The 12,877-nt window shown below is 43.0% G+C and overlaps 1 protein-coding gene and 1 non-coding gene across 2 annotated transcripts; one reads left to right on the top strand and one right to left on the bottom strand.

Annotated features, from left to right (window-relative positions):
- The first annotated feature begins 48 nt into the window (after positions 1-48).
- On the top strand, positions 49-121 carry TRNAR-CCU (transfer RNA arginine (anticodon CCU)). Its single transcript has one exon. It is a non-coding gene; the product is annotated as a tRNA-Arg (tRNA).
- A 2,454-nt stretch (positions 122-2,575) lies between these two features.
- On the bottom strand, positions 2,576-12,614 carry LOC146173668 (NADH-cytochrome b5 reductase 3). The gene is made up of 2 exons (XM_084585646.1): positions 11,522-12,614; positions 2,576-5,903 (listed from the first exon to the last, which is right to left on the bottom strand). The coding sequence occupies exons 1-2, from the start codon at positions 12,110-12,112 to the stop codon at positions 5,565-5,567; spliced, it is 930 nt and encodes a 309-aa protein (XP_084441772.1). The 5' UTR covers positions 12,113-12,614; the 3' UTR covers positions 2,576-5,564.
- Positions 12,615-12,877: the final 263 nt, after the last annotated feature.

The raw sequence follows: 12,877 nt of genomic DNA, 5'->3' as shown, positions 1-12,877 counted from the left end.
GTGGTAATTATTGACCGACCATCTCTTTGGAGCCACATTTGCCGCTCAGCCCTCGTGGCCTAACGGATAAGGCATCGGTCTCCTAAACCGGGGATTGCGGGTTCGAATCCCGCCGAGGGTACTGGCCACTGAATGTCAGTGGCCGTTTTTTGTTTCCAAACCATATTTCGCTGGCAATATATGTATTTCGTTTATCCCAAATATCCAATATCTGAATGCGGTCAATTATTTGCGTATGTGGAGAGAAGTTTTTTCAGCGTGCAGAACACATCCAACCGAGACGCTCTAGCATAATACTATCTCTGCCTCAATACTTCAACCTAGCAGCTCACCTCAGCGCTATGTACAATTGTATTATACTCCTTTACTTTTTAATCTAAACTGTCCTTTCTCCCTGACGCTCACCTCTGATTTCTCCTACCTGTCTCTTTGCTATCCCTTTATTTCCGCCGCCCCAATTCAGGTGCTTCAGCTCTTTTCGATAGCAGATACCGAGGCAGGCAAAAAATATTTTCCTTCCTTTATTATTTTTAATTTATTCTACAATAATAAAACCACTAATTACTACTGCTCATGCCAAAACTTGAGCTGCCGCAATGAAAAAGAAGATGTTTCCAAGTTGATATACCGTAATTATGTGTGATGTGCCTAAACTAGCACTCCCCTTCTCAAGAAACTATTAATTTGACTTTATTTCCGCCGCCCCAGTTCAGGTGCTTCAGCTCTTTTCGATAGCAGATACCGAGGCAGGCAAAAAATATTTTCCTTCCTTTATTATTTTTAATTTATTCTACAATAATAACACCACTAATTGCTACTACTCAGGCCAAAACTTGAGCTGCTGCAATGAAAAATAAGATGTTTCTAAATTGATATACCGTAATTATGTGTGATGTGCCTAAACTAGCACTCCCCTTCTCAAGAAACTATTAATTTTGACACCACAAATTTAAACAAAATAGCAACATTTGTTATGCTTTTCTTGGTTTCAGCAGCTGTTTGCCTTCTTGGCACATGTATATAATATTGAAACCCTAATTTCTAAAAAATAAAGCGATTGGCTTTTGGGTTAGCAATTAGGGTTTCATTGATAAAATAAAAATGAATTTAAGTGAATTGAATTTGTGTTCGAACACAAATTCAATTCAGTTTTACTTATCAGAAAAGTTCGGAAGGGTCACCTTTGCTAAAAGCCGTCATGTCAGCTTCACATCTTCAAATATGAGGATATCTTCATATCCTCTTTCCTCAGAGAATCAGACTTGACACAGTTAATTTTGGCTATTATAGTTCAATGCTGCAATTCACCATTCTCAGTGATAAGAAATTCATCATGTGATCCCGAATGGTGATGCGATTGCATTTTTTGTACAGTCGAGTCTATAGCTCATCAAGATGCAATTGTCACAAATGCTCAAAAGTTTATAGTGTAGCTCAAGAGATAGCAGATGTGCTTGTATTTGAGCACAGAAATTAAACTCATTAGGCAAGGCCTGTTGTTCATTGATGTATATGTGAGATCATTTTAAGGCTGCAAGGAAAAGAATTTATTCGGAACCATAGTTTCCGATTCGTGCATTGGCTCTCTTACTGGCAGTCGAACTTTTTACTTGCACGAACTGAGTTGTAAACAATCAAAGCACTCATATATGATGTACTGGAAATCACAATTACATCCACCCCGTCGAGGTGGCGCAGTGGTCACGGCGCTAGACTACTGCTTCCAAGGATGCGGGATCGAATCCCGACCTCGGCTGCTGTTTTTCAATGGAGACGAAAAGCAAGGCGCCCATGTACTGTGTGATGTCAGTGCAGGTTAAAGAACCCAGGTAGTCGAAATTTCCAGAGCCCTCCACTACGGCGTATCTCATAGCCCGAGACGCTTTGGGACATTAAATCACATAAACCAAACCAAACCAAACAATTACATCTCTCTTCCAACTCCTCACGTGAAACCAACGTGTTGGTAGTTTGGCATTTGGTCTGATGTGCAAATATGCAAATTTTATGCGAACAGATTGTGTGGATGCTCATAGAATTTACATGCTGAGCACGAGGTCATGGCACTGAAGCCAGCATTGTGCTCAGTGATGCCAGTGCAATTAAAAATCTTGTTGTGATAAACAATCAATAATCTTGAAACCTCCACAACAGCAGCTTTCTCTTTCCATCCTTTATCTTCGTTCTATCACAGTGGGTTAAGGCGCCCATTGAGGGAGCAAATATTGCTGCACCTTTCACTATGAAACAATCATATTCTTTGCACTCGTACATGCTAACTCATAGGCACCTGAAGACTTAGCTCTACCATGTTGTGACCTATGCTCTCAGCAAAAATACACTACCTTCAATGGTGACCGAACCAGGAAGTGAACATTGTCAGCAGAACAGCCGTTTAAGTTGGTTGCATCTACCAAAAAAGCTCATTTGTATTGACCGCAGCTTTCGGCTCATACCATCAGAAAAACACCCTATGCAACTCATATTCATCACTATTAGTATGCCAGTCTCTTATCACAGCCATTGGGCAGGAATAGCAATGCTCAGCACTAAGCTATGCAAAAGACATATAAGCTTAAAAATGAATGAAGCAAACTTTATTCAATATTAATGCATGACACATCCGTGACACACAAGGTGTAACACAAGTATGCACCTTATGTGTCATTCTGCAAGGCATTTTTGAATCCCAAAAATAAGTTAACATTATACTAGCTTGGAATGAGTACAATGGTGGTAAGGAATCTACACTCAGCTAGTGCTCATCAAGTCAACAAACATTTCACAAAAATATTAGTCTCTGTACAAACTGTCTTAACCTAACGACACTGCACTGCCTCAGGAACATACAAGGCTAGGTAACAACAAATCCAACAACAGGGAAACTTTCCATACATCAGTTATCTCCACAAGCACTGGAAACACTTTAGAAAAAACTCGCCTGGCTCTAACTAAATTTTCAAGTATAGCGTAAAAAGGACAATAAAATGAACGAATTGAACATGACTGCTCCAAAGCAGAATTAATGTTTTCTTTTCATGGATTTAGGAACTGTACATAGAGAGTCTGATTATATGCACAAAAAATTTCAACGCTGCAGTGTTTATATGTAACGCAATGTCAGACACCCTTAACAGGTAATATCTGTGGCTGAGAGAGAAATATTTGATCATAACTTGATCACATCTGCAAAAGCAAAGAGCCTGCAGCAATACAAGACACATCTGAACAGACTGTCGTCTCCAAGCAAATACTGATAACAATTATCAGTTTGCAGTAAAAGGAAAAATGCCTGGCAAGTGTACAGGGCTAAATTACACAATGACCACATCTCAAAAACTCAAAAACTTGTCAATTAGCCCATGCTCCTATCGGCTGACATGTCCGCTGATCAAAGTCGACCAATAGGAGAAGGGCTAATTCATTGGTTTGTGACAGATTTTTGACAGGTTTTGTGATGTGGACATTGTGTAATATGGCCTCAGGTCGTACATGGAACATTGTTTTCGGCCAACATGACGATACAGATATGCAAGAGCATGAATGTCAACAAGTTGACATACATGTGCATGTTCTATGACAAGTAACTGTTTAGATACAACTAAAAAAAAAAACGTTATTCTGTTCATCACAAGACTTTGAACACTGCATTCTTGTGTGAAAAAAACAAACAGTAACACACGTATGGCAATAAATCCTAGCTTACATTACCTAGTTACCATGACAAGAGAACCTTTGGCAAGTCTGATCCTGCAACAATATCAATACACTGAAAAACACAAAACATTACTTTTCCTTGTGCTAATAAACACCGCATTTCTGTGCGTGACAAAGTGAATGCGCTCTCAGCAGTATGCATTACCAGAAAATGTATGTAAAGCAGGTACAAACCATAGACCGAAACTGAAATACTAACTAACAACCACGTAAAAAACCAAGGTGCATGTTTGACATTCCGTATGCATAGGTACGCACTCTGAGAACACTGGAGATATGAAATGCACATTTTCATTGCAGGAGCTTAGAGAGAGGAAGCTAACAGTACACCATTTAATTTTGAGGGAAAAATTGGATACAGAAATCGGCACCGAAAGGTTTTTATACTATTCGGCCCATTTTAATCAATGGATAAAATTATGAAAAACGTATATACGGACTCATCCCAAGTTCCTGCTAAGCAACACCCAAAGCTTACTTTTGCCAAAATGAAAAAAAATATGCAAATTCGCAAAACATGCAAAAAAAAATACTTGTACGCTAGATTTGCCCACTCAGCATGCTAGCTATAATTGTTACTTTTAAATAATGTTATAATTGCTTCTGCGTGCAAGAGCACAGTCAACCTGGTTCCTTCTGTCTGGGCTGCTTGCCAATAAAGCAGGTTTATTCAGTGAAACAATATGTATACAAAACCAAAACATAAGAAAATAAGCGTTACTGTAATCAATGTCAGATGCAAGGACAAGAAGAACATATCTAAGAATATTTCAGAAGCATAGGTCTCCAAATATTCACTCTTTTCCTTCCACATTCTAGTGTTCGAAATTGGAAACAGATTAACTACTCTTAGAGCAAATATATCCCCGACACTATCACAGCGGATCCCACACTGCCTAAGGCCATAACCAAAATAGCTAATAAGTTCCACCTGTAATATGCAGCAGCATCACACAGCATGCTAGATAAAGTTTTTAAACGCAAGGTGTGGACACTGAAGATAATGAATGCTTGGAAGTCAAACACGCAATTACGGTGTCGTAACAAAACTATTTACAACTTCAGATCAGGAAGAAACACGAGCAATATATGCAACCGATAAGCACGACAAACACTGCCTTCCTGCTGTACCGTCCCGTCCGGAAACAGAAACCACTGAGACCTTTACTAGTCGGAGGAAGTACCGTATTTACTCACAAAGAGAATGCAAACCTTATTTTGTTTACAGAGTATAAGATTTAACTAATACATTATCTGGCATTATGAATACACTAGATTTGCAGGGCAAATAGCGCTTATAATACAAGTAGGCCCATTAACTCAGAACAATATACAGAAAGCTCTTGACGATGGCATTCAGGAGAGAGATAAGCAAAGCTCTTTACATCCCTCGTTCCGTCACGAATTCAGCATGAGGCTATGAAAAAGAAAATGAAAGCAGAAGCAAGCTACCTCAGCGTACACCTTATTTTTAAAGAAGCCCTTCTCCAAGACAGAGGGAGCAATTGGCCTTGACAATTACAAGGCAACATGCATTGGTTCTGATATTCATGACACCTATTCTAAATGAAACCACACAGCCTGAACGAATTTTATCTGCAAGCTCTAGCGCAGTGTGTAAAGCCTAAAACAGACCGTCTGAGGACATCCGCAGGACACACAAATGTGCAGCAGCCGCTAATTTAGTCTGTGCAAGTTGCTAGAGAGTATGTATCTCACTCGTGCAGTGGAGGCCACCTAAAGGGGTCGCTGCAAATAAACGGTTCTTGCCCAGCACCAGCCACCAAACAGAGACCCAAAATCAACAATGGACCCAGCGAGGTGGTAACAGCACGTAAGCGCAGTGTCTAGTACGCAAAACACCGCTTGGGGCTGTACCCAATCTTCTCGAGGTTAGGCTTGCAGGCGAAGTTGATCATGGGCGGTGGACCACACATGAGGATGATGGAGTCGTTGGACGGGGCTGGCAGGTTGTCTTCAATCATGTCGGCGCTGATGAAGCCGACGCCCTGCGACCAGCCTTCCTTGGGCCGGTCGACCGTCAGGTAGAGGCGAAAGCGGTCGGGGTACTGCTTTAGCACTTCTTCCAGCTCGGGTCGGAGTAGGATGTCGTCCTCCGTCTGGTTGGCAAAGATGAGCGCGCAGCTACTCTTGTCTGAGGGATCACTGAACACCTGCCGGATGATCTGCAGGAGAGGAAAGAAAAGAAATGTTCACTTAGAGCATCAAGAATGTTTTTTCAGGAAATGCTGAAAATATTTACACGGAAGTTTCAGACAGGTGCGTCAGCCCATTTTTACCTATCCCGATGTTGGTAAGCGCAATTAGCAAGCGCAGTCCACGAAGACTGTCGCCAAAAGTGATATACAGAAAACATGAACGGACCTCAACCACCAGAACATAATTAGACATTTTTGGTACACAGCAGCATCCATTTCTGCTTCCACGGCCCAAACCTCTTGAGACGTAGCAACAGCAGCAACAAAAGTATTAAGGGACAACGGTAGCCGCTTCATCCAAGAAACACTAAATAAACACTGTGGCGCCACCTCCTGGTGGCAAATGCTAAAAGCAGACAATTGGCAATGCATAAGTGGATTTGTTTTTCATTGAAGGCCACAATGGAAGTAGCTTAATCTTCAGCAGAACGTGACAAGCACTCCTGAAAGAAAATGCATTCTGTACTTAAAGAAAGTATAGTATTTGCCAGAGATGCCACATGGTAAAATGCATGTAATCAAGAGAGTTTGGCAGAAACTCATCTGGTTAGGCACCGTTCATGATGAAAAATCATCGAGCATCAACCAATATTTAAACAAAAGAAATAATTGTGGCCCCATTATGGGGACACTTTGATCACAAGGAGTGAATCCATTGGTTCCTTTCTGTCCTACCAGGCCCCTGTAGTAAGGCCAAAACATTTTTTTGTTTATTTAATTACTGATCAGCATTCATTTACTGTGAACAAAGGTTCCGTAGCAGGGCCAAAATGCCTTTATTTTGCTCAAGTGGTCGGCCAGCATTCAATGCTCTTTTGGCATAGTGTGATGCACTGCTAATAACCGAATTTCACTGCACAATGAGGCATGAGTTTATAAGATTTTAAATGCACCAAAATAAAATCATAACTCCCTGTTTCTTACTAAAGTGCTCGGTCATTATAATGTGACTCGAAGTCTTAATTTTCGTCATAATCTCAATGCGTTTTGGTCAGTCACTTTAAAGCACTGACAGCTACCAAAAGTAGTTTGCACTTCACGTGGATGGTTATTTTCAAAAACGAGTGTACAAGCCGATTTCTTCCATCTGGAATTGCGGTAACATTTTTTGCTGTTGCTGCCTAAGCTACTTTTATTTTTATTTTATTTTTTCATTGCATCCTTTATTGCAGTAGCTGATCAGTATAGCAACTCCAAAAATGAACAGGAACGCTTTTTTGGATCACGGCTATATAAAAAGAAATAAGCATGCAGAAGAGTATAGTAAAATACAAAACCAGAACATAAAGACAAGCTGAAAAAATATTTAACCCTGAAAGACATTCAGTATAAAACATATTCAGGTTATTGCTACACATAAAATCCTTCTTGAAAACATGGCGCAAATTAAGACAAGGACGACACAGAATTAGACAGGACGCCTGTCCTGTCTACTTCTGTGTCGTCCTTGTCTTAATTTGCGCTATGTTTTCAAGAAGTAGCTACCAACTAGCCCAAACCAAACACCTGTTACGTAAAATCTGTTTGCGCTTCTCTCCACTTCCTTGCTCATAACTGGGCACACGCCACATACATATGACTATACACAATATAATAACGGTCCCGCCGTGGCAGTGCAGTGCAGTGTTTAGGGTGCTCAAGTGCTGCGGGATCAATCCCGGCTACGGCGGCTACTTTTCGTTGGAGGCGAAAAGCAAGGCGCCCGTGTGCTGTGCGATGTCAGTGCATATTAAAGAACCCCAGGTGGTTGAAATTTCCGGAGCCCTCCACTACGGCATCTCTCATAGCCTGAATCACTTTGGGATGTCGAACTCCATAAACCAAACCAACAAGTATAACAACAATTAATAAATTGACATTCAAATCTATTCATTACCACCATGTCATGGAAGGACGCATGCCACATAGACTACTTGCAAACTGATGCCTCAATGTAGACCTCAGAGTAGAAGTGAAAATGTGAAGAAGGCTTAAAGGTATACTGAATAAAAAAAATTGCCACCGTGATTTCCAGCACAGGTGGTAGCTACCGCTATGGAAGTGACCAAAACAATCCACTTTATGAACAGAAAGGAGAGGAAAGCAAGTATTTTAATGAATAATTTTCAAATCGCCGCACCTAGCGGGCTTCTATGCAAGCTCTGACAAAACCGGATATCACGTCACAACACCCCCATCGCGGCCGGTTGCACCTGTTCATTTTTCTTTCCCCCGTGGCACTCACAAAACGCAGGGACGGACGTGCTTTATTTTTTTTTTGCTGCTCGTGTTCCTGTGCACAATTCATCGTTCCCTCCCTGCGAGCAAACAACTGTCTGCAATACGCGCCCTCCGTACGCGTCCCCCTCGTGTTAAGCATTCCACGCTTCGCATCATTGTTTACGGCGCGACGCAGGGGAACCGACACTGTGTGTAGACGGTCAACCAACTTCAGGTGCGGGGCCATGGCGTTGCTGAGGGAAGTTGTGATGTCACACCCGCTGGCTAACAGTCAGGAGCGCGCTGCCTCTGACCCGGCGGCCGCTCAGAAAACGTCAAAAATACAGCCATCCGCTCAAAACTAACCCGAATTATATGTCTGTACTATTGTAATCGTGGCCTAAGAATGCAGTTGTGGTGCTTTCTCAATATTCTTGGATATTTGTTCAGTGTACCTTTAAAAAGGTTTTGAACTAGACTGTGTGTCAGAGACTTTATTAGTTCAGTTTAAAACACCAGTTGACTGAATACGCATTTCGTCCACAACAAAAGAGTGACAAAAAATGTTATAGTCAACCTTGCAAGGTGTATCGTTTTCCAATGCACTCGTTACTTTCATCATGTATCCTTCCTTAAACATGTACGTATTAAAGCTTAATTCCTTGTCTATCGCCTAATTAATTCATGGTGACGACTATGCCAAACAATGCTTATTGAAACGAGTTCAAGCAAGCAAAATATACACCAAGATTTGCTTGAAATCTTTTCAAGCTACCATTCAACATTCAAGCGAATGTCCATTTGTCCCCTACCATGTCCTTGGCACTCCAATATCTCACAGACCATCATAGCACGACACACAATACAAGGCATATACATGCCACATACTGAAAATTTTAAGTTACGACACAATACAGCCTCATACTAGTGTAGTATATCCACTACACCTAAGACAACCAGTGAGAATTACCTATAGGTGATGGCAAATTATCAGTACTTTTACAAAACACTCATTACCCATGTATTAAACTTCACGCTCAATTCACTTCATTGCCAATTGTTTTTTCAAGTATGAAATTCGTTTTTTTTTTTCTTTTTCTTTCGGACGAAACCAATACCAAGATGCATTGGGCAGGCCTCACATTCATAGGTGTGTGGAGCACGCATACACTGCGCAACCTCAAAGCACACAGTAACAGGTTTCACCATATTAGTCAATGACTAACAAAAAGAAATCTACCACATAGGGCATAACAACGCACTTTCATCTTGCGTTATTTCCCGAAGAATCTGAAATAAAAATAATGAATAACAATATGCCTGCCAACCATACTTGTCTCCAATGTGCAAAACTGTAAAAATCGAGCACGAATTAAGATATAAAGAAGACATCCCCTCGGGCGACTGCAGGCTTTTCATCAATTCTGCCCTGTAAGCAAGTTTTTTTTTTTTTTTAAATCAGATTACGCTTTCGAAAAACATGCTTATCACGCAATTAGAGTGCTGCACAAATATAAATTTACAATAATAACAGGGTTTCCTCCTATAGAAGATGTGTGGTTCTTCACAGCCAACACGCCCAATGATAAAAAAAAAAAAAATATGGGGGGAAGCAGCAAGACAAAGAGCACATAAACCACCTGCAGTAACGGAAGGAAATGAAGTTTGTAGCCTGAAGTCAACAGGAAGGCCAGCTGTTGAACCAGGGCTTACCACCAGGAGCACCTGATTCCTACTACACTATGAACACCTACATCCACTTGAACGGCTTTCTAAACAGCATGGCACATGAAATGAGTTGAAGCAATTCATTACACAAGCCTCAGGGCATTCACCTTTTAAGTTTGCATGGCATAATGGAAGAAAAAGCAAGAGTTCAAAAAGCTGCCTTTCATACTATACCAAACTGAGCGAGAAACGCTGTGACCATGTCAGACCTTGCTTATTACAGTACTTTCCTTGTCACTAAAAGCAGTGAAAAAGAGCATCAGCTAGGCTCACTTCTTTTACCATGATATTAAACTGCCTTTACCATAAATACCATACACACAAACTAATAAATTGACAATCAAATGGGCAGTTAAGCACGCTTGAACAACAGTATTTCAATTAGGTAGAATGAAAGGAAGAAGATGGTTTGCACGGTATGAAAAAGAACTGAACAAGGGTAAATGGGGTACGCCTCAGTTCACAGATGAGCCAACGTTTCGACAAGGCCACTTGTCGCAACGTTGGCTCATCTGCGAACTGAGGCGTACCCCATTTACCCTTGTTCAGTTCTTTTTCATACAAAATTTCAATTAATGTTTTTTTCGGTTTGTAGCAATACAAATCACAGACTCAGCACAATTTAATTTATACGCAGCATTACCACAAATTGAAATTGGCAATGACTGGAAAATTGGCAAATCCAGTATCTCTGCTCATAGGCTTACTCTAGCATTCAGTGACTAAAATGAGAATGAGGCTCAGTATAGATTGCAAAACCGTCACATCGCAAACTTGGCCTAACTGTGCTGCACACAAGGCAAATGTGACTGCAGTGAATCTGTTACCTGTTCAGGGACATATAGTTAGATCTCGGTTTCAACTTGGCCACTTATCACAGCCCCTCCTTACATATCATTAACATTCACTACATACATTTCTTCTCTTCATTTTTCCTTTCGTTGGCAGTGTGCCATTGCGCTGAAAACTGTGAGCTTAGACATAAAACCTGTTGAGAGGTGGTTCTTTCTGTAGCGTTCCTACTTTCACGCTGTCTCAAGTCACTTCTTACCTGCCTTACTATAGTACAATCACTATGGCGTGAAAAGTTTCTGCCAGAGGTATCTCTCCAAAGGGAAGAAACAGGTCAAATATGTTTTTAACTGCATATTTTCCACGACATGCTTATCACCTCGACTCACAATGGGTATTTAGCTTTATCCCTACCTTACTTTACGGTCGCACCATGTGCGCAGCAGAACACGCCCCTGAATTGTTACTTTCAAACAACCGCGCGCTCCTCAAATCGCGCATTCAGAAATACACGGCTTTCTGCGCACTTCAGCGCAGCGTCACGCATAGAGGAAGGAAAAACGCAGCTTCAACGAAAAGTTACGAGGTGTAAGAAGCGCAAAAATCAAGGCATTGCGAAGTACGCCACAATATCCTGCAGGAAAGTCGGCGCGGTCAACGATCTTCGCGGCTCGCTCGCAGCAGTTTGCGCAGCAGGGCGAATCGGCCGGCACTCGATAAAACGGAATCTCTTCGAGCGTTTTGCCCCCGGATGACCTTACAGCTGCTTTGCCGATGCACGCAGTTATTTGTTTTATGCGATGTCCGCATCGCCGACGTTCAAGAACATAACCCACGTCACGGGTTTTCGTATCGCTCATACCCACCTGAAGCATCGGTGTGATGCCCGTTCCTCCGGCGATCATGCCGATCTGCGAGGCGAGATACGTCTGCGGGGGAGACTTTTTGTCAGGCTTGATAGCGAATTTGCCCCTGCCTTCGTAGCGTATCAGTCCCGAGGGGCCGCGCACTTGGATGGTGTCGCCGATCTTCAAGCTTTCGAGGTGCTGAGACATCTTGCCGCCTTCGGGAAACTTGGGGTGCACGTTGCGGAAGTAGACCTTGACGACCAGGTCGAAGTAGCCGTGGTCCTTGTCGCTCGTGACAGGAGTGTATGGGCGCGGCACCACTTGTCCATTGACGGTGGCGACCAAGTAGATGTGCTGTCCGGTGGGCAGCCCCAGGACGTGCTCAGACGAGGGCAGCTCGAAGCGAAAGCGGCGCGTGTCGTGGCTGATCTCCTGTTTCTCGATCAGCTTGACCGTGTACTTGGTGTCGGGGTCCTCGAGCAGCACGGGCTGTCGGTACCGTCTATTCAGGTAACGGTACAAAAGCGCGGCCGCTACAGCCGCGCCGATACCGCTCAACACGATTAGGAGCGACATACTTCTGACGGCGCTGGAGCTGAATTGCCGCATGGATGGGCCGGCCGAGTGGCGAGCAGGCTAAACTTCCCTCTCTCAAGCAATTTTTTTCTCTCTCTCCAGAAACTAAGAGAGGGTGGCAAACCGCATTTGTTTCTTTATCGGCACCTGGCACCTGTTTGAATGAGCTCAGCGAAGAAGAGGAGAGATACTACTACCTCACTCACGACCAACAACGGCTCACGACTGATTTTGCAAGCTCGGCGCGGTGTCGTTTGCAGAAGTTAGGTGTCCTCTAGCACGCCGCGAGTGCTAGCCACGCTGTGTTTAGGTCATTTTCTCCTGAAAGCGAGGTCGGGCACTCGGCAGCAAACAGCGGCCGACAATTATAGCCGTTACGCAAGCGTCGAACCTTGACACAAAGGAGGTCGAATGCTTACAGCTCCGTTCGCAGGTTTCGCGTTCACGGTTCGCATCCTACTCGGCGTTGGCGGTTTCGGTGGTTTCAGCGTTTCAGCGTTTCGGCTCTTCGTTGGTTTCGTTTTCCACACGCGACGCTCGCGACTGAGGCGACCTCGGTAGCCTTGCGGAGATTTCCGAAACTAACACTATGACACTGCTCGCTGGCTGAGAAAACGACCTTGAGGTAGCTCTCAGGTCCGAGCGGTCCAAGTGTATGTCCCGCCGTTTTGCGTTTGCTTTATTTTAGCACGGTCGGACCAAATGGCATACTTGGCGAGCCTCCAAAGAGACACGCCCGAACGGTGGGGCGCATAAGCACGCATTCATCTGTGAGGGTTGCGCTTGAACGCATCACAA

Source organism: Amblyomma maculatum, chromosome 11 (genome assembly GCF_055883805.1).
Source record: "Amblyomma maculatum isolate TAMU_Amacu chromosome 11, ASM5588380v1, whole genome shotgun sequence".
Lineage (NCBI taxonomy): Eukaryota > Metazoa > Arthropoda > Arachnida > Ixodida > Ixodidae > Amblyomma > Amblyomma maculatum.
The sequence above is the reverse complement of the archived record's forward strand: the minus strand, read 5'-3'. Positions and strand labels throughout refer to the sequence as shown.